The 20,849-nt window shown below is 52.8% G+C and overlaps 3 protein-coding genes across 5 annotated transcripts; all 3 read left to right on the top strand.

Moving 5' to 3' along the window:
• Positions 1–3,175: 3,175 nt before the first annotated feature.
• VAMP8 (vesicle associated membrane protein 8) lies at positions 3,176–6,817 on the top strand. Its single transcript, XM_004271607.4, has 3 exons — positions 3,176–3,445; positions 4,777–4,935; positions 6,360–6,817. Exons 1-3 carry the CDS (start codon positions 3,443–3,445, stop codon positions 6,498–6,500), a joined length of 303 nt encoding a protein of 100 aa, XP_004271655.1. The 5' UTR covers positions 3,176–3,442; the 3' UTR covers positions 6,501–6,817.
• A 2,328-nt stretch (positions 6,818–9,145) lies between these two features.
• Positions 9,146–16,238, top strand: VAMP5 (vesicle associated membrane protein 5). The gene is made up of 3 exons (XM_004271606.3): positions 9,146–9,243; positions 15,292–15,429; positions 15,909–16,238. The coding sequence occupies exons 1-3, from the start codon at positions 9,241–9,243 to the stop codon at positions 16,116–16,118; spliced, it is 351 nt and encodes a 116-aa protein (XP_004271654.1). The 5' UTR covers positions 9,146–9,240; the 3' UTR covers positions 16,119–16,238.
• Positions 16,239–18,278: 2,040 nt separating this feature from the next.
• On the top strand, positions 18,279–20,593 carry RNF181 (ring finger protein 181). Of its 3 annotated transcripts, none has more exons than XM_004271605.3 (5): positions 18,279–18,438; positions 19,511–19,641; positions 19,825–19,934; positions 20,110–20,184; positions 20,453–20,593. In XM_004271605.3, exons 1-5 carry the CDS (start codon positions 18,353–18,355, stop codon positions 20,510–20,512), a joined length of 462 nt encoding a protein of 153 aa, XP_004271653.1. In that variant the 5' UTR covers positions 18,279–18,352; the 3' UTR covers positions 20,513–20,593. The 3 variants fall into 3 exon arrangements, with proteins under 3 accessions (XP_004271653.1, XP_033287280.1, XP_012389153.1); XM_033431389.2 differs by having other exon boundaries at positions 20,077–20,184; XM_012533699.3 differs by lacking the exon at positions 20,110–20,184.
• The last annotated feature ends 256 nt before the right edge of the window (positions 20,594–20,849 follow it).

Genomic DNA, 20,849 nt, shown 5'->3' with positions numbered 1-20,849 from the left:
TTTTTTGGCCATGCCTTGCGGCTTGTGGGATCTCTGTTCCCTAACCAGGGTTTGAACCTGGGCCACAGTAGTGAAAGCCCAGAATCCTAACCACTAGGCCAACAGGGAACTTCCCAGATGGTCTTCTGACAAAGGGTAACATTGTAATGTTTGTACAGGTGAGGCCAAGCCTGTGGCAATTCTCTATGGTGAAGATGAGGACAGACAGGTCACAGGCCCAACTGTGGGCACTTCGGAATCTCCCTGATGGTTGCTGGGTCTAGGCCAAGGGTCATCTCCCTCAGGGACACCCGTGTATGTCCAAGGCTTGCAGTGGCATACCAGACCCCAGTAACTCCTCAGCTGTTGGAACTCTCCTTCCCTCCCTGGGAATCCTCTGTCATTTCCTCCTGCTCCCCACAAACTTCCTACTCTGACCCTTTGTTTCTTGGCACCCCTCATGTTCTCTTAACCACCAATTCACTTAGCATCTGGAATTCTTAGTAATAGTAATCACAAAAGCCACCATTTACTGAGGGTTTTTAAAGTACCAGGCATAGACAATGGAGGTAACTGAGGCTTAGAGATGTTACATAAATCTGTCCAACGTCACATAAATATTAAGGTACAGATCAGCATATCTAATAGAAATGTAATTTGAGCCACATTGGTAATTAAAATTTTCTATTAGCCAAATTAAAAGAGAAAAGAAACAGGTGAAATTAATTTTATCAATTTTTTTTTATTTAACAATATATCCTAAGTGTCTATCAACAGACCAATGGATAAAGAAGATGTGGTATATATATACAATGGAATACTACTCAGCCATAAAATAGAGTGAAATTTTGCCTTTTGCAACAACATGAGCGGACCTCAAGGGTATTATGCCTAGCGAAATAAGTCAGACAGAGGAAGACAAATACTGTCTGACAGGGGTCCCCAACCCCCGGTCCTTGGACTGGTACCAGTCCACATCCTGTTAGGAACCGGGCTGCACAGCAGGAGGTAAGCGGCAGACAAGTGAGTGAAGCTTCATCTGCTGCTCCCCACCACTCCCACCGCTCCCATCGCTCCCCACCACTCCCACTGCCCCCCACCGCTCCCCATCGCTCCCCACCACTCCCCATAGCTCCCTACCGCTCCCCATTGCTCCCCACCGCTCCCCATCGCTCCCCATTGCTCCCCACCGCTCCCCATCGCTCCCCATCGCTTGCATTACTGCCTGAACCATCCCTCCCACCCCTCCACACCCCTTCCGTGGAAAAATTGTCTTCCACGAAACCCATCCCTGGTGCCAAAAAGGCTGGGGACCCCTGCTGTATGATATCACTTACATGTGGAATCTAAAAAATACAACAAACTACTGAATATAACAAAAAAGAAGCAGACTCACAGATATAGAGGACAAACTAGTGGTTACCAGTGGGGAGAGCGAGGGGGAGTGGCAATTTAGGGGTAGGGGATTAAGAGGTGCAAGCTACTATGTATTTTATAATAGCTATAAATGTATTTTATAATACATTTTATAATATTTTATAAATAGCTATTTTTTATAATATTTTATAATAGCTATATTTTATAATAGCTATATTTTATAGTAGCTTTTTTATAATAGAGCCTTTATAATAGCTATAAATGGAGTATAACCTTTAAAAATTGTGAATCACTATAGTGTACACCTGTAACTTATATAATATTGTACATCAACTATAACTCAATAAAAAAATAAGGCACTTGGGAATTCCCTGGCAGTCCAGTGATTAGGGCTCCGCGCTTCCACTGCAGGGGGCACGGATTCGATCCCTGGTGGGGGAACTAAGATCCCGCATGCCGTGTGGCCAAAAAAATAAATAAATAAAATAAAGCACGTTACAGATTTTTTTTAAAAGGGAAAAAAAGATCCAAAACATTATTCCAACATGTCATCAATATATAAAATTACCAAAGAGATATTTATAGTCTTTCTCTCATAGTAAGTCTTTGAAATCTGCTGTGTGTTTTACTCTTACATCTCATCTCAGTTTAGACTAGCCACATATCACATGTTCAACAGCCATTTGTGGTCAGTGGCTACTGTATTGAACAATGAAAGTATAGATCAAGGGTTCTGAGCCACCTCCGCTTGGCTTCATTGTCGCCTTTCTAAGGATGGTGAGTGGGGCAGCCACGTTCTCTGTGAAAGCAGACTGATCCTGTCCCCCAAAATTCAGGTCTGAAAAAGATAATAATCTGATCTAATTGGGAGTAAGATTTCATTATAAATGAGAATAAAGGGTCTCCAAATGCTACAGAGGTCCAAAATTTATTAGACTCTTTAAAAAAGCATTTGTCAGAGAAGCTGACATTTCCCTCTTGGAACTGGTACTTCTTCTGGGATGGGACAGGAATGTTTGTTCCTTTCTGCAGGTCCCTGTTATTGTTCTTTTATCTCCATAAACACTGTCCAGGAAAAGTGGATTTTCTCTGGCCTGGAGCCAGGTTGGTGGAAAAATCCTTTGCCCTGGGCCCTCTCTCTTGTCCATAGGGCAGTCGCATGACCCTTTCTGATGGGGCTCACCAACTGACGTGGTGGCCTCGGAAGGGACGTGCAGGATTGTTGAACTCTGGAAGGAAAGGAGGGTTGGTGAGCCATCATTCCCTGATTTGAGCAGTGGGCAGCCCTTTGTTCCAGGCACTGTACTAGGCACATGGCATGTGCTATCCTTTTACTCCTCACCACCACCCTATGAGGTTAAGCATCAGCACTTGCAAAACCCAGGCAGGTGAAAAGGTTCACTCAGTGTGCAGCTTTCCGACACCAGAGCCCAGGATTACAGCGTTCCAGACTCTGGGGGTTTCAATGCTTTCTGCAATAAGACAGACATGGGAACAAGGGTTGTCCAGCAAGAAATGTTCATATCTGTGTTCTGTTTCCATGCGAACAAGGTCTGGCAGGGTGCTTAGGGTTGATTTCAGTCTCTAAGAATTGGGGGTGAGATACTCAGCACATAAAAAAAGGAGATGGGGGACTTCCCTGGCGGTCCAGTGGTTAAGTCTCCGCTCTTCCACTGCAGGGGCCACGGGTTCCATCTCTGGTCAGGGAACTAAGATCCCCGGCATGCCGCGTGGTGCAGCCAAAAAATAATAAAAATAAAAAAAGGAGACAGCTGCCCTTTCTATACCAGGAAACCTAGGAGGACTGCTTGATCTTTCTTTACTTGTTCCTGACAAGTTAGAAATGTGGTGCGGGGGAGCCCTGTCGCTTTAAGCCTAAGCCCTGGTTTCCCAGGAGACTTGGGAGGGCAGTGGAGTGCCCGCCTACCTGGGGAACCTGAGCGAGGTGTGGCCGGAGAGGCTCTGGAGGCGAGGTGGGCGGGGGCAGGCTGAAAGTTGGACAAGCAGGAAGTGAACCGACGGCTGCCCGAGAGGAAACAAGCTAGGCGAGAGTCCTGCTGCCGACAGGCCCGAGCCGCTCGGAAACATGGTGAGAGAGCGGGAAACTAAGAAGGGGCTGATTTCACGAGCAGCCAGAGGGGGCTGGGGGCTGGGGAGCAGCAAAGGAAAGCTGGTGGCAAAATCTGAGGGCAGGGCCAGCGCTGACTGTGACCTCTCTTCTTTGACAGCTGGGCTGCAAATAGGTCTGAGCTGCCTGGGCGGGTGTTCCTGCTCTTCTCTGCCCCCTCCCTCCCCTGAGCCCTGAGCTGGCCCGGAGTGGAGCTTCGGTGGGAGTGTGAGCTCCTAATTCATCTCCTCCTCCAGCCCTCCGGCCTTTGGCCTTCGGGTGTTGTGACATTCCTGGGCAGTGCCTCTGCTGTTCCCAGCGCAGATTCCAGCCCAGCGGCAGGAATCCCGCTCTGCCCCTCACTTTATCCCTGTACAGAAACCCAAAGAATTTGTCTCTCTGTCGAGTCCAAGGAAACTGCCCCCTCTCCATAAACATGAGGAAGAGAGCTGATGGTTTGTAAAAAAAAAGAAAAAAAGACAGAAGTTGGTTCTCTGTAATAATCTAGTTTGGACCCACGCCCCTGGCTTGTGTCTGGAAGTCTAGTGGGTCAGGGAGGGAGGAGCTTAGTAGTGTTTTTCCCTCCCTGTTCAAAAACCTTATCAGAAAGCCTGAGGATGAGGCATCAGCCAGGGAGGACTTGCCCTCCATTTCCCCCAACACCCAGGCTGCTGTCTGTATGTTTCATACTTGCTTAAGTAGGCAATGGCATGGTGCCTACGCGAGGACCTTAGTGGTGGGGAAAGCAGAAGTTTGTGGCCCAACGGCTGTCTCTCGCGGGGCCTTGTGAGGGACTTGGAGCCTGGTTGCCGTGGCTCAGGCTGCCCAGGAGGCCGGAGCAGCTCTCCAGCTGCTGTCTTGAAGAGAGGGCGGGTTAGGCTAGGGGAGGGTGGTCTGTGGGGGGAGGGGCACAGGCATTTTTAATGAGGACCGGTGGGATCTGGGAATTCACAGGTAATGGTGGGGCTGTGCCTTGTGAGGTGCTGGCTCAGCGGTCTCCTCTGACCCTCTCCGAGGAACAAGGAAGCAGTGGAGAGGGCTTTGGGGGTGTGCTTCTTGTCGTCTCACGTGCCCTGAAAACCCACAAAGAAGTTGGATCCAGTCTGTCTCCTAGCATGGCTCTCACCATCTGGGGCTTAAAAATGCATTTGTTTTTGATTACACAAGTACCACAAGGAAAACATTCTCTCTGCAAACAGTTCAAGCATTACAAAAAGCTAAGTCCACCTTAGGCCTCCGTCTCCTCTGGCCTCTGAGGCTGAGTCTCAGTCCCTCCGGCACGCGGCCTAATTAACCCCTGTGTGGCTGCCCAGGAGGAGGCCAGCGGTGGTGGAGGAGATGACCGTGTGCGAAACCTGCAGAGCGAAGTGGAGGGAGTCAAGAATATTATGACCCAGAATGTGGAGCGGATCCTGGCCCGGGGAGAAAACTTGGATCATCTCCGTAACAAGACAGAGGATCTGGAAGCCACAGTGAGATGATGGGGAGCCCAGTGGGGGCCAGGGGAAGAGGGGGGAGGAGGATTATTGGGGGCTTGAGGCTTGGTGGTCTTGGTGGCAGAATGATCAGGAGGGAAGTCTGCCTTTTTACCTGTGTTGGGAACTGATGTGAGCTGAATCCCCACTTCTGATTCTGCTCTACTCCACTGATTGGTACTGGGGTCCAGGGAATGGGTTCAAGGACTGGGGCTGGGGATGCGGGGGTGGACCCATGGAGACATTTTGTGAGACTGATGGATGGCTCAGTCAGCCTGTGCTGTCTTAGGCTTCTCTCCTATGAAATCGACTTTCACTTTGAAGGCTGCCCTTGACAATCATTTGGACCTGGCCACCCCAGGACAAAAATATTGGCTCCAGAAAATCCTCTTAGGGCCTTTGGCCTTCCCCAGGAGTTATTAGGCAGGGGGTGGAAAACTGTTAGAGTTTTGCTGAGCCAGCTTTAAAAAGAAGCTGGGAAGAGGAGTAAAAGTCTTTGATCCCAGGATCCTCTGCTGGCTGAAGGCTGGAATAATATCTCCCACACATCTTGCTAGATCTCATTCTTCTCTCCCTCCAGCCAGAGGCTGAAGCCAGCTGCTCAGGGAGGGAGTAACTCTAAAGTTCAACTGAGGGCTGGAGACTTAAGATTCCGTGTCCACGGAGAGAGACTGGCCATGGCTTTCTGAGTCCTGTGTGTAATCTTGAGCATAGCTCATTTGACTCCCTGGGACTTAGTGTTTCTTTCCACAGCCCAGGCTGGGAAGCATGGCCCAGGGAAACAATTTCTCCAATTCAAGTTGGGAGAGGAAGAGCATTTTCCCTCAGTTCCAACCCCTGGACTGCCCTGGCCCCTCCTCCAGCTTCAGCGGTCCTCATGTGGCCAGAAGTTATGGAACCAGGGAGATGTGTCCACCTGGAGCCTGCACCCCTCAGCCCCAGTGTCTGCCCTCCCAAGGGTGGGTTGTGCTGCCAGTGTCACAACCCTGGGTGTGAGCATGCATCAGAGGCCCCTCAGTGTGCATGGCAGTGCGGTGGTAAGAAGAGAAGGGGGGAGACGCAAGAGGGAAGAGATATGGGAACATATGTATATGTATAACTGATTCACTTTGTTATAAAGCAGAAAATAACACACCATTGTAAAGCAATTATACCCCAATAAAGATGTTAAAAAAAAAAAAAAAAGAAGAGAAGGGGGCAGGCAGGGGACCAGAGGGAGCCCAAGGATTCTGAATTTGAATTGGTTCACCAGATGGTTGTGAAGGTACATTTGTCAAGGTAGGAGGACAGAACTAACTATTTTATTTAGCAGTCTGTTGCCTCAGCGTAGCACTTAAACGTTTAGATGTATGGCGTGTGGGTCTCGGTATGCTCATCCCAGCGGTGGGAGGCACTGGGTGATTCTGCCTTATTCCCAACAGTCCGAGCACTTCAAGACCACATCGCAGAAGGTGGCTCGGAAGTTCTGGTGGAAGAATGTGAAGATGATCGTCCTCATCTGCGTGATTGTTTTTATCATCGTCCTCTTCATCGTGCTCTTTGCCACGGGTGCCATCCCTTAAGTAACTTAGGGAACCCCTCCCACCCTGCCCTCTTCTTGGGGGGCAGCCTTCCATAGTGGGTGCCAAGAGGGGCCCTCTCTCCTGTCCTTCTCCACAGGGAATGATGCTCCATCCTCCCGCCCCTCATTCTGGGGCCCCTCTACCACACTGTCTGACCCAGGGAGCACCTCGGTCCCCAGAAGGAGAGAGCTGGACTGTGGCTGTGTTTCAGGGGTCCTCAGAGTTGGTTGGAGAGACCCAGAAGGGCCAGCACATGGCTGCGAAACTGATGGAACTGAGGGTGGCCAGTGGGCAATAAAGACCTTTCAGTATCCCTATGCATGTGAGGTACTTTCTCCCTTTCCATTTTGCCTTTGGCCCTTCCATTTCTTTTCTCCCCAAGGACGCCCTCTGGCAGAGATCCTCCCATTGGAGGCCCAAGCTGTTGGAGGAGTGGAGAGCATATGTTTGGAGAAGAAAGATGGAAACTCTCTGTCTTTCTTTATCTCCCCTTGTTCCATCATTGTCACTGGTCTCAAGAACAGGAATTTTCTGGAGGTCTTGGCGTATGGAAAATTCAAAACCTTCCCAGCATTTTAGGGTAGTATGTAAGACTTTTAAGTGTCCCCTCTGGGACTTGCCATTTCCTTTATTAGTTTTCTGCTGGAAGTGTTAGCCGAGACATGAAGCCTATCTGGGCAGAGCATTTAGGAATCTGGTTAAGGGCCTCCCACCCCTCCCATCATTGCCATTTCTCTTTGGTGGCCCTGTTGTAGTCTTAGAGTGAGGGGGTTAGAGGAACTGAACTGCTTTTCCTTCTCTTGTGGTTCTGCGAGTTCTATTTGTCTTTTGTCTGCCCCTGTCCTTCTGGAACTTAGCAGGGCCTCTGGGTCTCAGCTGTCCTGAGGGGGTGAGCATCTCTCACCCGTGTCTCGTGGCTGGGCACAGTCAGTGTCACAGGACAGGGCCTATGGCCTTCCTTCCCCTCCATGGACAATGGACCTCTCTGTCTTTGGGCCTCCCTCCTCTCCACCAGGTTCCACCATCATTGTCACTCTTTCCAGTGCCCAGTGCGCCTTGGTTCGGGGGAAGGGTTTATGTCATCTCTGTCCCTATTTCCCCCATAGGCTTTCCAGAATTGAAAAGAACCTGATTTGGGGAGGGAATCTGGAAGGGGCGGGGTTGGGAAACAGGACTGGGGACTAGTACTGGCAAGTCAGGTTCTAGAATCATGCTCCGGGGACTTCCCTGGCGGTCCAGTGGTTAAGACTCCACACTTCCAGTGCAGGGGGCGTGGGTTTGATCCCTGGTTGGGAAATTAGGATCCCACATGCCACGCAGTGCAGCCAAAAAAAAAAAAAAAAAAAATAGAATCATGCCCCGAAAACTAGGAAGGCAGGAAAGCACAGAAGAGACCCTGGGGGCAGACTTTGTCAGGACCCTGTCCATCCTCTCTCTTCTCAGTCCACTCCTGGACTCGAGGTCCAAGCAACTGGGGTGATTGGGACCTAGTCTGTCCAGGCCGGGGGTGGGGTCTGTGCTCACATGGGGCTCAACGTGGGAGAGGGAAGCCCCCAACCCCCTTCCTCAAGAGGGGCCACCTTTGAGATGTTGGGATGGTATGTGCTGGGATAGAGAACAGGTGGCTGGCGGCTTCTCTGCAGCAGTGAAAGGGCAGGCTGAGGATGGATAGACTCAGCTCAGGAAGGCTCTGGACAGGTTAGACACACCAGCCTCCCTCATCCTCCAGCTGAGGAAGGGGGTCATATCAGGACAGGGCTGCACTTGCCCACGTGGTGAAGGGGAAAGAAAGAAAAAGCTAGAGCTAGCACCTTCTCCATGGGGGTCTGTTTTCTCTTTTTGGGTGGAGGTACGCGGGCCTCTCACTGCTGTGGCCTCTCCCGTTGCGGAGCACAGGCTCCGGACGCGCAGGCTCAGTGGCCACGGCACGGGCCTAGCCGCTCCACAGCATGTGGGATCTTCCCGGACCGGGGCACGAACCCGTGTCCCCTGCATTGGCAGGCAGATTCTCAACCACTGTGCCGGCAGGCAGACTCTCAACCACTGTGCCACCAGGGAAGCCCTGTTTTCTCTTTTAATTGAGGTGAAATTCGCAAAACATACAATTGACCGTTTTAAAATGTACCCTCCAGTGGCAGGTAGTGCACTCATGATATTTATTGTGAATAAACTTTATTTAGTTTCAAAACTTTGGCGTGGTCGGTTTCTGGTTATGGGTGAGTTGCACTCACCAAGGTGGCAAAGACCCTGTCCAGCTGTTCACTGCGTTTCCTGCGCCTAGCACAGTGCAGGACAATGGCGCTCCTACAGGTGCTTGTTGAATGAATAAATGACTCCTCCCCAGATCAACCCGGTCTACCTGAGCTGGGATGCAGTTCCAGAGAGGATTCCCTGAGCCCGTTCCAGAACCCACTCCACTGGGACCATTTCATAGACTGGGGTCCCGAGCTGTAGACCAGGCACCACGCTGATTGGGCGGAGGCCCCACTTCACCAGGCTGGGGAGTCATCCCGAGCCGGGCGCCGGCGGCTCGGGGAGAGGTGCCGAACCGGGACCCCGGGAGCCATCGCCGGCCGCTTCCGATTTGACTGATTTGACTTGGTTTCGGTCGCCGCTCCCAGAAGGCTCGCCCCCCGCCCCCGCCAGGCAGGCCCCGCCCCGCCCTCCGCTTCCTCCCAGATCCCTGGCACTGCGGCCGCTCGGACAGAGGAGCCGGAGCGGCGAGGCAGCGGCGGCGGCGATGGTGAGGGCCCGGGGCCGGGGCAGAGGGCGAGCGTGGAGGGGTGCGAGGCATGAGTCCGAAGTCCAAGGGGTGGGGGCGTCCTTCGGGACGGCGCCCGGAAGCAGGACCGGGGCCGAACCCTCAGCTCGTCGCGCGCATCGCGGGAGGGAAAGGGCGGCGTGCGAGGGTCCCGACTGCCCAGCGCCGAGCGAGCTGGACTCCGGCTTCCCACTTGCCGGGGCCAAGCGGTTACGAGCACCAGCTTCGGAGTCAGACTCCGGTCTGAGATCCTGGTGGTGGCCACTTACCCGCTCTGTGACCCCGGGCAAGTCACTTAGCTTCCCTGAGCCTCTTTTTCCGCATCGTGAAGTGGGGTCAGCGATACCCGCCTTGCTGGGTCCTTAGGGGGTTAGAGGAGGTACAATGGCAGAGACCTGCCTGGCCCTCAGAACCTGCTCCTGAGAAGTGGTGGGTAATATGGTGACCTCTTCAGCCCTTCCTGGTGCTGTGAGGACACAAGTCTGGCCCAGGGGTTGGAAACCTGAGCCGATGGGGTGGTTGAAGCCAGTCCTGTGGCAGGGTGTTGGAGGGCAAACTCCTTCCCCTGGGGACAGAGTAAGTAAGATGTTTACTATAAAAGTTCCACTGAAGTTATCAGAGTGTGGCATAGCCTGACTCCCTTCTAAGCCGTACCTAGGGACACATTCTGAGTTGAGTCATCCCCCGCTCCTGCTGTAGACTCTGGCCTCTGTCCCCACTTGTCATTTCCAGGCAAAGGTGTCAGGAGCAGTTGGTGCCAGTCACTTCTCCCCTCCCCTGGAATTCCTGGGGAAGTTGTGCCCGGCAGGAAGCAGGCTTGGTGCTTTAAGATTCTGCCATGGAGGGACTTTCCTGGGGATCCAGTGGTTAAAACTCTGCCCTCCCAATGCAGGGGGCGCAGGTTCGATCCTTGGTCAGGGAACTAAGATCCCACATGGCACGGCCAAAAAGAAAAAAAATAAAAAAGATACTGTCATAAAAAAAAAAAAAAGATTCCGCCATGGAGAAGGCAGCAGAGGTGTGATGGATGTTGATGTGGCCTGGCTGGGGGTCGAGATGCCTGGATGGCCTCATCTCCAGGGAACTGGAGGCAGGAAGAGGAAGCGGGGCAGGAAGGTAGCACTGAGCTCTAAGGCCAGGCCAGGAAACTGAGGGAGGCCCAGGGAATGGGACGGAGCCCAGAGCCCACTTCCCAGCGTGCAGAGCAAGGAATCAGGCAGGGTTAGGATGGGCTTGCGGCTGGGCCTTAGCACTTGTTGAGAAGAGGAAACTCTTGAAATGAAGGCTGAGACTGTGATAATTTACTGGGGGTTACTGGGAAACTCTGGGACTCTCACAGGTTCATCTGAGGCAAATAGTGGATCTGAGCCTGGGGACTGATCTCTCTCTCCCAACCATCTCCTAGCCCCTTTCCTCTGTTTTTTCTCTTATTCCTGCCCCTTTGTCCACCCCCAGCACTCTCCCTTCCTTCTTCCCATCCGCCTTCCCTACCTGGTCCTTCTTGCTTTCCCTTCTTTTCTCCTCTTTTCTGATTCATTCAGTTAACAAGTGTTTCTTGGGCATTTCCTTTGTGTCAGTTATGGTGACTGGTATAGGGGATAGAGTAGGAACAAAATAGTGATGGGAAAAATAGAAATTGAATGGGTAATGAATTCATTCATCCTGTAGATGGTCCTCACTCATGCTCTGTGCCAAGCATTTGGGTTTTGAGCCACAGGCCTCCCTCATACGCACACAAGTTGAGTTGGCAGCATCAAACTTGATGAGTCTTTAGCCAGCCAGCTAAAGCATTTGACCTCCCTTTACCCGCATCCAGTTTAACACAGGGGTTAAGAATGTGATCCTTGGAGACTAAGTGTATTCAACTCCCAGATCTTCTACTCACTGGCTCCGTGACCTTGGATGGGTGATTTAACCCCTCCGAGCCTCAGTTTCGTATAAAACTGGGGTGAGAGTACTTTCCTCAGTGGATTGTCGTGAGGCTTCAATGAGAAAGTGAACAAAGAGCTAGCAGCACAGTTCTCAGCTCAGAATACGTGCTCATTGAGTGGGAGCTAATTATTACTGTCAAGAGGTAAAACCTTCTCAACAGCCTGTAGCGCCTGATGGAAATAAAATAGATATAGGTTATCAAAGGCCCATGTCAAGTTTTATATTTAGGTTAGAAACGATTAAGTGCACAAGGTGGCAACAGGGAAGAGCTTGCTTGGCTGTGTATTTTGTAAAAATATTTAAGAGGTTTTATTGACCACAGGTGTGGTTCCTGGGATCTGACAGCTAAAAAAAAACCTAAGGAAACTTGGGCTACCGCAATAATAGCTATTATTTATTGAGCATTTAGTATGTGTCAGGACTTGTGCTAAGCACTTTATTTATAACATGCCACATGCCTTAGCTAATGTTATGGGAGATATTATTGTCACCACTTTATAGATGAGGAAGCAGAGGGGTCAGAAAGGTCCTATCCCCAGTCTTTAGTCACTCAGCTGGTGAGTGGCAGAGGCAGGATTTGAAGGAACCCAGGGCTGTAATGCAGAGCCCGGCTCTTAGGCTCTGAGCTCAGACGAGCGCTGACCCAGGAAGGAGGTGATACACCAGGTCGCTGCCCGGGTTCCTCTGAAGATGACAACAGTGACAGCTGGGGTAGGGTTTCGTAGGCACTAATCAGGAAAGAGGGGAGACAGGAGAGTTTGGACAGGGAGGTTTTTAAGAGCTTTCTTTTCAGAGAAACCAGCTGTATTTGGCCTGGAAAAACCCGAGGAGAGATCTGAGAACTGAAGGAGGGATATTCTGCACACCGGGTAACAGTCTGTCGATTTCCTGTGTAACTACCATCCTCCGTCTGCCAACAATGCTGCCCCTACCCAAGCTCGGAAGTGCCTCTCACCCTCCCTTCCTCTCTCACCCACCCTTCCTCTCTTGCCCTCCGTTCCTCCCGGCCCCCCAGCCTGGGGACCTCTCCACATACCCTTGCAGGTAGCATTTCTACATGCCTTCTGGTGGCCTCTGGCCTGAATTATCTCACTTTCGTTCATGCCAGTCTACCACCAACAGAGAAAGTTTCCTGACGCCCCTCCAGGCTCAGAAACCTACATAAGCTCTTGATCCATCCCTCCCTCCATGGAAGCTTCCTCATCTTGACTTTTACCCTCTGCCAGGTCCGTCACTGTCCAGAGTGTGTCTCCGTTTGCCTGTGGCCGTAGTCTCCACCACGTGCCCCCCGCCCCCATCCCCGGTCCCTCTTGGTTCTCAGGAATCACCTGTCTGTGGGCGGCTCAACACTCGCTATTTGTATCTCATGGGGCAAACTCATTACTCTTCTCTAACTGTATCATACACACTTCTTTCCCCCAGCCTATAGCGATCTTTTCAAGAACCGGCCCAACTCATTCAGAAAATATTTTCCACGCATCCACGGTGTGCCAGGCGCTATGCTGAGTTCTATGTGGCAGGATGCAGCGTGGCCGTCCTCCGGTCTCTTACCTCCTTCCACACCCCGCAGTTCTTTGTTTGAATCACCGTGCCAGCAGAGACCCGTGCATACAGTGTCCTTTTTCCTCTGGTTGAGGGGGGCCAAGGAGGGCTAGAGACTTGAGCCTCAGGCCTCTGTGTTCCCTGGAGCGAATGTGTTCTTTTAGGCCTGGGCCCATCTGGGCTCCAGACAGGCCTGGCTTCTCAGTGGCGGAAGGAGGCTACAGCTTGCAGTGGGAGGCACAGCCAGCTCTCCTGAAGAATGTGACCCAACATCACCCCATGTTGGAGAATAAGATGACAACAGCTGTAGCATTTAGATTAGAAAAAAATGATATGTAACATCCCACCAGTCTCTAGCAGTGATTCTCATTTTTTTTTTTTTTTTTTTTCTTTGTGGTACGCGGGCCTCTCACTGTTGTGGCCTCTCCCGTTGCGGAGCACAGGCTCCGGACACGCAGGCTCAGCGGCCATGGCTCACGGGCCCAGCCGCTCCGCGGCATGTGGGATCTTCCCGGACTGGGGCACGAACCCGTGTCCCCCGCATTGGCAGGCGGACTCTGAACCACTGCGCCACCAGGGAAGCCCTGATTCTCATTTTTGAATCTTGGTCCATTCCCAGGTTTTTGCCTTGGACTATTTGAATGTGAGAGACTCCAAGTAATGGAGACTTGTTGAATAATTTAGTCGTCATAATAGTGGTGATGGTGGTTGACTCAGGAAAACTCAAGAGATGAGTACAACTTCCCTGCTTTCTTCATAATGCTTCCTTGTTCCCCAGCTACTGCTTCCCCCAGCCCATGAGTGTACCGCTCTGTCGTGGTTTGCCGGCCCCCTCTCAAAATGGGTTGCTTTTCTAGCTCATGAGTAAATATTGACCTACTTGGGTTTCAGATGCCTGCCCCTGGAAACTCCTGCTGGGCTAGATAAACACACTGGGATAACAAACTTGAGAATGACAGTTGCATTTGGATAAGTTATAATGCAATTGGCTCACTCATTGAGTCCTTGTAGATGGTCAGCATTGTGCTGGCCTCCTGGGCCTCCAGGCTGGTGGCAGACAAAGGCAGGGCACTGGCCCCTGCCCTCCCCCTGGGAGCTTGTGGTCCAGTTGGGGAGATAGGATTCATATACTGGGAATGCTTGGAGGTTACATGCAAGGCAGCTGCAGGGATCCTGAACGGGGATTCTTCACTGAGTAGGAGGTGGCCCTCTGTGACCACCAGATCCCTTCCCTTTCTCTGGTTTTAAGTGGAATTCAGTCAAGTGCCAAAATGTCTTGCCGCAGACAATGGGCAATATAGTCTGGCAGGAAAGGGAGCCTGGCCCATGCTCTGTGGGGAGGAGATGAGAACAGGGTTGGGCTCTGGGGGACAGGGCTGCAGGAGGGAGTTCCTGTGGTTTGTTAGTCCCCTGGGATTCATCCCCCGACGTGTCCCTGGACCTCCAGCTCTGACCAGGGCCTCGTGCCCTGGGTCTCTCCCAGTTGCATGTATCCAAAGCCCAGCTTCTTTCTTGCTTGTGATCCATGTGTTCTTCCTCTTCCTGGCCTCTCCCCCAGCTTGGACCCTGCATCTCCCTTCCCAGTCCTCTGAAATGAGCTGGGTTCTTTTGTCAGGTGAGGCTGCTGCCCAGGCTGGGAAATCCAAGAGCTGGTCTCTCCTGTGTGAGTTGGATCCCAGTGAAGATCCTGGCTAGCTGGAAAGCTGGAGGCCAGAGGCCAGGAAGGCCGAGGCTCCCAGGCAGACAGCGAATGAATCGACTTTGAGCATTGATGTGGGAGCAGGGTCAGGCCAGGAGGCAGAACTGGCTTGACCAGTCAGAGGCTGAAGGAGGGAGGGGAGCGAAATCTGATCTCAGTTTGTGTGTGTGTGTGTGTGTGTGTGTGTGTGTGTGTGTGTGTGTGTGTGTGTCTGTGAGGTTAGGCAGAGGCTATAACGTGTGGTGATCCAAAATTATCTGTCTAGCTCAGCGAAATCTGATCTCAGTTTTTGTGTGTGTGTGTGTGTGTGTGTGTGTGTGTGTGTGTGTGTGTGTCTGTGAGGTTAGGCAGAGGCTATAACGTGTGGTGATCCAAAATTATCTGTCTAGCTCAGTGGGCTGGATCTCCTCCCTGTCTGGCTCTGGCCAAGTAGCTTGGTTCTGTGTTATTTGCTGCCTCCTTAGGCCAGTGGGAAGCCACAGGGCAGGTGCACAGTAGGTTGAGGCCATCCTAGAGCAGGTGAGCCAAGTGTCTGCTTTGTGGGAGGGTGGGTCCTGGGAAGGTCCCATCCTCAGGCAACTTAGAGGAAGCGAAGATGCTGGAAGTCAAGGCTGACCTAGGACCTGCCTTGATGGGCAAGGGGAGGAGCCAAAGGTGAGCTGTACGCACCCAAGAGGCCAGCCCTTCCCTCTGCACATATCAGACCCTTACATGAAAGGCGCTGTTCCCCTTACTCATACACTGTGCAAGCACGCGCGTGCGCTTGCCCAGTGGGGCAAGGAGGCCACTAGGTCTCAGGACCAGATGAGGGCCAGGCAGGGGCCTCATGTAGCCCTGACCTTGGGCTTGGTGTCCAGGCAGGGAAAGAGTTGGAGCGGTGCCAGCGGCAGGCGGATGAGGTGACAGAAATCATGCTCAACAACTTCGACAAGGTCCTGGAGCGCGACGGGAAGCTGGCGGAGCTGGAACAGCGTTCAGACCAACTCCTGGACATGGTGTGAGGCCTGGAGAAGCAGGGAGGGGGAGGGAGAGGCTAGGAGGGGCCCTCAGAGGGAGCTCTCAGGCTGTGCTCAGGGTCTCCCGGCTGGCTGTTGGTAGGGCCTGAGGCTCACCCAAGGGCCGGTGTGGGGACTGTGGGTTTCTTGAGGCATTCCTAGCCTAGCTGTGCAGTGGGTGGGGAGCTCTCATGAAGTACGAAGGCCTTGGTTTGAAGCTGTGGATCTTCCTAAAGGTTGAAGACTGGCATTGTTAACTGGGGGGAGCCTGTAGGCCTGTGAGTCAAGGGCTACACCAGTGTGGGAGACCAGGAGTCAGGCTGGGAGGGTCCCAGGGCAGGCTGCGTAGAGAAAGGGAGCTGACGGGTTGGGGAGGCTGCGGGAGGAGACTAGGCCTTGTCGGGGTTGGGTTGGAAGGAGCTGGTCCAGGGCTCTGGGGAAACCACTAACTCCTACCCTGTGTCTGGGGGTGTCCACAGAGCTCCGCCTTCAGCAAGACAACCAAGACTCTGGCCCAGAAGAAGCGCTGGGAGAATGTCCGTTGCCGGATCTACTTGGGGCTGGTAGTAGGCGCTGGTGTGCTCATCCTCCTGATTGTGTTGTTGGCCATGTTTCTCCCACAAAGCAGCAAGGGCAGCAGTGCCCCACAGGCCCAGGATGCAGGTGCTGCCTCAGGGCCTGGGGAATGACACAGCTGGGCCTGGAAAAGAGGCCGAATAGCCACACTGGTCGGTTCTGGTCTTCAGAGAACCCTGGAGTTTGCTCCCTTCTGAGCCACCCCAGTGAGCGTGGAAGGGCAGCAGCAATTTGTGCACCTTTGTTACTTCCTATTACACCAGAGACTGGCCCTTGAGGGCAACCTGATGCGCTGGCCATGCCAGGGCAGCCCCACCTGGAGCTTAGTAAAAGCTGCTGTTGGGTTAAAAGCTGCTGTTTGGTTACAAACTGGTGTATGTGTGTATGTGTGTGTTTGAAGGTCTTCAGATTGGTTCATCCTGCCCTGCCTCCACCCCTGGGGCTGCTTGGAAAACAGAAAGTCCCAAAGGACTCCAGCCTTGGGAGATGGCCCTTCTCCCTTCTCAGCTTGATCCAACCCTACAGACAGATCCTTCTGGGGTGCATGTGTAAAGACACAACAGCCCCCAAACCAGACCCTTCAACCAGTGCCCTCCAAGTCTGTTTCCCTGAGAATGAAATCTGTTATTTTTCTGAGTCTTGGGATGTTCAGAGGACCCATGGGACTCCAGATAGGATGACAAAGAGGAAAGCACTTCCAGATCTTTATATCACAAGGCTCTCACCTTCAGAGAGACTTTTCCCCTTGAGCACCTCTGCTCCAATTTCTCCCTCAAGCTTTACAGCAGATCACAGGTGGGGTAGGTGGCAGGAAAGGGAAAGGGCTTCCTTCTATGGTGCTGTAATGCAGAGTCACAAAGTTTGCCCTGTGGGAAAGACTTGGGGCTTTTCAAAGGGCCAGGGAGGCAGTGCCTTCAGGGCACCAAGTAGGATCGTTGGGTAAAGGCCGGGGAAGAAGGAAAGGCCCTACCAAGACCTGGGAAACAGGGCAGCCACTGCCTGAACTCCTTAACTGCATGTCAAACTCAAGAGCGGGTGGGAAGGGGAATTCAGGGTCAAGTGTGCAACAGAAACAGTTCCTTGTTAGGTGGAGTGAGGGCTACTGACGGAGAAACAAGAACAAACCGTCGAGTTGTGTGGAGCTGTACCCGCACAGAGCGTGTTACTTTCGCTAGGCTCACCACCATCTGCCTTTCCCGGGGAAGATGGAGGCAAGCACCCGGTGCTGCACTTAGGTGTGCAACACTACTAAGAGGCCCTGTGAATGTGGACTTGGGTTTTACATATGTAACAAGGGATAATGACCCTGAGGAGTATTTATACCCTATGTACAATATCTCTCAATGTAATGGTTCTAGATGCCAACTAAATGCTAACTATTATCCAAATCATTTAGTGCAGTCATTCTCAACCTTGCCTCACATCAGAATCACCGGTAGAGCTTATTAAAAAAACACCACTCCCAGGCCTAGATCAGTTAAATCAGAATCTTTGAGGCTAAGTATCAGACACGGTTTTTTTTGTTTTTTTCCCTAAAGCTGCAACCCCACCTCTTCTTCTCTCTCCAGGAGATTCATGGATAGCCAGGGATGCAAACCACTTGTTCAATTCAAGCCACTGGTTTTACAGAAGCTGGGGGAGAAGTTGAGCAATGGGCTAAAGGTCACACAGATAGTTCCATGAGCTGGTAAGGCCCTAGATTCCCCTGCAGGGATCGTCCTCCTCTCGGTTGGGGAGGCTGCCCCACCCTTTATTATTGTGCCTAACACAGAAGAAATGAGCAGGGAATTTTTGTTTGTTTTGCGGGAGTCGTGGAGGAGTGAAGCGCCAAGTCCTGAACAAATTAGATGCAGAAGTGCCCGGCGAGGCCGCGACAGAGCAGCGGGAAGCACCCTGACACCAGGCCTCCCTAGGCTCGCAGAACCATGATCCCTGGGCCAGGGCCTCCCTCCGTCTCTGAGAGACCTCTGACATCTGACCTGCCGAGACTCTCTGAGCCGCAGAGCGGATGAAGGACCTCTACAGCCCAGAGCCTTGGTTTTTCAGGGCTCTAGGGACGCGAGCCACACGTCCCTCCCACGAACCTACTCTAGGCTGGGACTGCAAGACGAAAATTTTCTGACCAGCCCCGGCCCCTGCCATTGGTTTCAGCCTTTGGTCACCTGACTTAATTGAGCCAATGAAAGGTGAGAAAATTAATACTTCCGCTTTCCCTGAGGCGAAAGAGCCACTGTGCCCGCCTTTCGGATGCTATGATTGGTCACCCTCCCTCAACTCGCCAGTTTATTGGCCAGCACCGCGAGGCTGAGGTGCAGCGGGGTCTGAGGGCAGTGTCAGGCCCGCTGCCATGGCGTCTTATTTCGATGAACACGACTGCGAGCCGTTGCACTCCGAGCAGGATGCCCGGACCAACATGCTGCTGGAGCTCGCAAGGTGGGTGCGCGGGGCTGGGAGGTAGGGCTCACGCAGCAGGTTACTGGGCTGAAGCTGGCTGGAGAAGGCGGATTATCTGGGGCAGTAGATTCAGAGGAGGACGGATAAATAATCTGGAGTGTTAGTTCCACAGTGAGATTCGGGGGAAGTCGATAATTTGGATCGTCCTTGGAGGGGCCCGGGCAAGGGGGTTCTGGAAAAGACGAGCTGGCGAGTCGGGGGAGTCGGGGCCGCAGGGCAGTGGGCTCTAGGAGGTTCTGGAATAGGCGGGTCATGGGGGCGGGGTAGGGGCCGTGTGGCTGTGAGTAGGCATATTCGTTAGGAACTCCAAGCATGGAAGCCACACTGCCACTTGGAATCTGGCTTTACCAGGTCATTCCTGCGTGGCCTGGGTAACTTCTCTGAGCTGTTGTCTCATGTGTAAAATGGGAATAAACGGTCTGCGTGCTTGGGGTTGTCTGATGGCAGCTGTAAGCCATTTCCCGCTGTGCTTTTTACGTAGTGAGCACTACTGAGGGGTAGCTATTAGTACTAGTAGCTGGGCAGAGTACTTATCTGTTAATGCTTAGTGGACTGCGGGGGCAATGAGAAAGTATGGGTTTTTTTGTTTTTTGTGTTTTGGCTATGCTGGGTCTTCGTTGCTTCACACGGGCTTTCTCTAGTTGTAGCGAGCGTGGGCTACTCTTCGTTGCGGTGCGCGGGCTTCTCATTGCGGTGGCGTCTCTTGTTGCAGAGCATGGGATCTAGGCGCAAGGGCTTCAGTAGTTGCAGCACGCGGGCTCAGTAGTTGTGGCACGTGCGCTTACTAGTTGCAGCACGTGGGCTCTAGAGCACACAGGCTTCAGTAGTTGTGGCACACAGGCTCAGTAGTTGCAGCTCGTGGGCTCTAGAGCGCGGGCTCAGTAGTTGTGGTGCACGGGCTTAGTTCCCCTTCAGCATGTGGGATCTTCCTGTACCAGGGATCAAACCCGTGTCCCCTGCATTGGCAGGTGGATTCTTAACCACTGGACCACCAGGGAAGCCCCAAAAGTATGATTTTTCTTTGGTTCTGACTTTGGATTCTTCTTCCCAGGTCCCTTTTCAATAGGATGGACTTCGAAGACTTGGGGTTGGTAGTAGATTGGGATCACCACCTGCCTCCACCTGCTGCCAAGACTGCAGTTGAGAACCTCCCCAGGACAGTCATCAGGGGCTCTCAGGCTGGTGAGAACACTAATTCTTTCCACTATTTGGGTCAGGTCTGCCAGACCCACCCCCTCTGGAAGCCAGACTATGGTCTGGCCCTTCAGTTTTCCAGGCCAGGTTGGGGCAAGAAGTGTCCTTCAGGAATGGGAGCTGGGAGGTAGGGCCTATAGCAGCTCTCCTGATTAGCACTCCCTCCTCAAGAGCTCAAGTGCCCCGTGTGTCTTTTGGAATTTGAGGAGGAGGAGACTGCCATTGAGATGCCTTGCCATCACCTCTTCCACTCCAACTGCATTCTGCCCTGGCTGAGCAAGGTACTGCTTCCTTTTTCCCAGTCCTCACCCTGCCCTGGGCCCAGTTCTCAAGCCGCTTTCTGTTTGTGGACTACTGGGAGACGGGAGAGGGATAGGGGTGGGATTTGGGAGCTGGAGACGGTTTTTAGCTTATCAAGACCAGACCTGGGCTCGTACACTGCACTGCTTTTCCCAGACAAATTCCTGCCCCCTGTGCCGCCACGAGCTGCCCACTGATGATGACACTTATGAGGAGTATAGACGAGATAAGGTAGGGGGCTGGGTAAGTGGAGTGGGTGGTGACGGGGCTCCCTGAGTCCGTCCTTGATGCTCTCGTTCCCCACCTCAGCAAGCCTGAGTAGGCCTCACGGTCCCTGACTCTGGCGGCCTTCCCAGTGATTTTAGTGACGGGCAAGAGCCTTGGCATCGCAGGTGCCCAGGGCCTGAGAACAGTGAGCCAGTCCCACGGTGGCTGCCCTGTCCCTTCACCCACAGGCCTCGGGGTACGGCCCCTGCCCAGTGCACCCTCTTTCCTTCAGGCTCGCAAGCAGCAGCAGAAGCACCGACTCGAGAACCTCCATGGAGCCATGTACACATGAGGTGGCTGGGACGGCACACCAGTCCTCCTCCACAACACCTTCCTCGTCTGCCTCGGATTCTCATTAAAAGTTTCTTTACCCGTCCTGCTGCTCCATTGCTCACAGGCCTGGGCAGGGACTCTGTACCCTCCAGTGGGTCTCTACTGCTATGGGGGAAGGTGGTCCTGAACCATAGAAGGTACCAGGCTGCCAAGCCTGCTGGCCTCAGAGCAGGAGGGCCCAGGTCAAGAACTTGGCCACCGACCAGACTAGCCAGGGCTTCGGCCTCTGTGTCTGCAGTTGGAAAGCAAAATGTGTCAGGGTCTGGCAGCCAATAGTTACTTAAAAACGGTCAAGA

This window comes from Orcinus orca, chromosome 13 (assembly GCF_937001465.1).
Source record: "Orcinus orca chromosome 13, mOrcOrc1.1, whole genome shotgun sequence".
Classification (NCBI taxonomy): domain Eukaryota; kingdom Metazoa; phylum Chordata; class Mammalia; order Artiodactyla; family Delphinidae; genus Orcinus; species Orcinus orca.
This window is presented reverse-complemented; position numbering and strand designations above follow the sequence as displayed.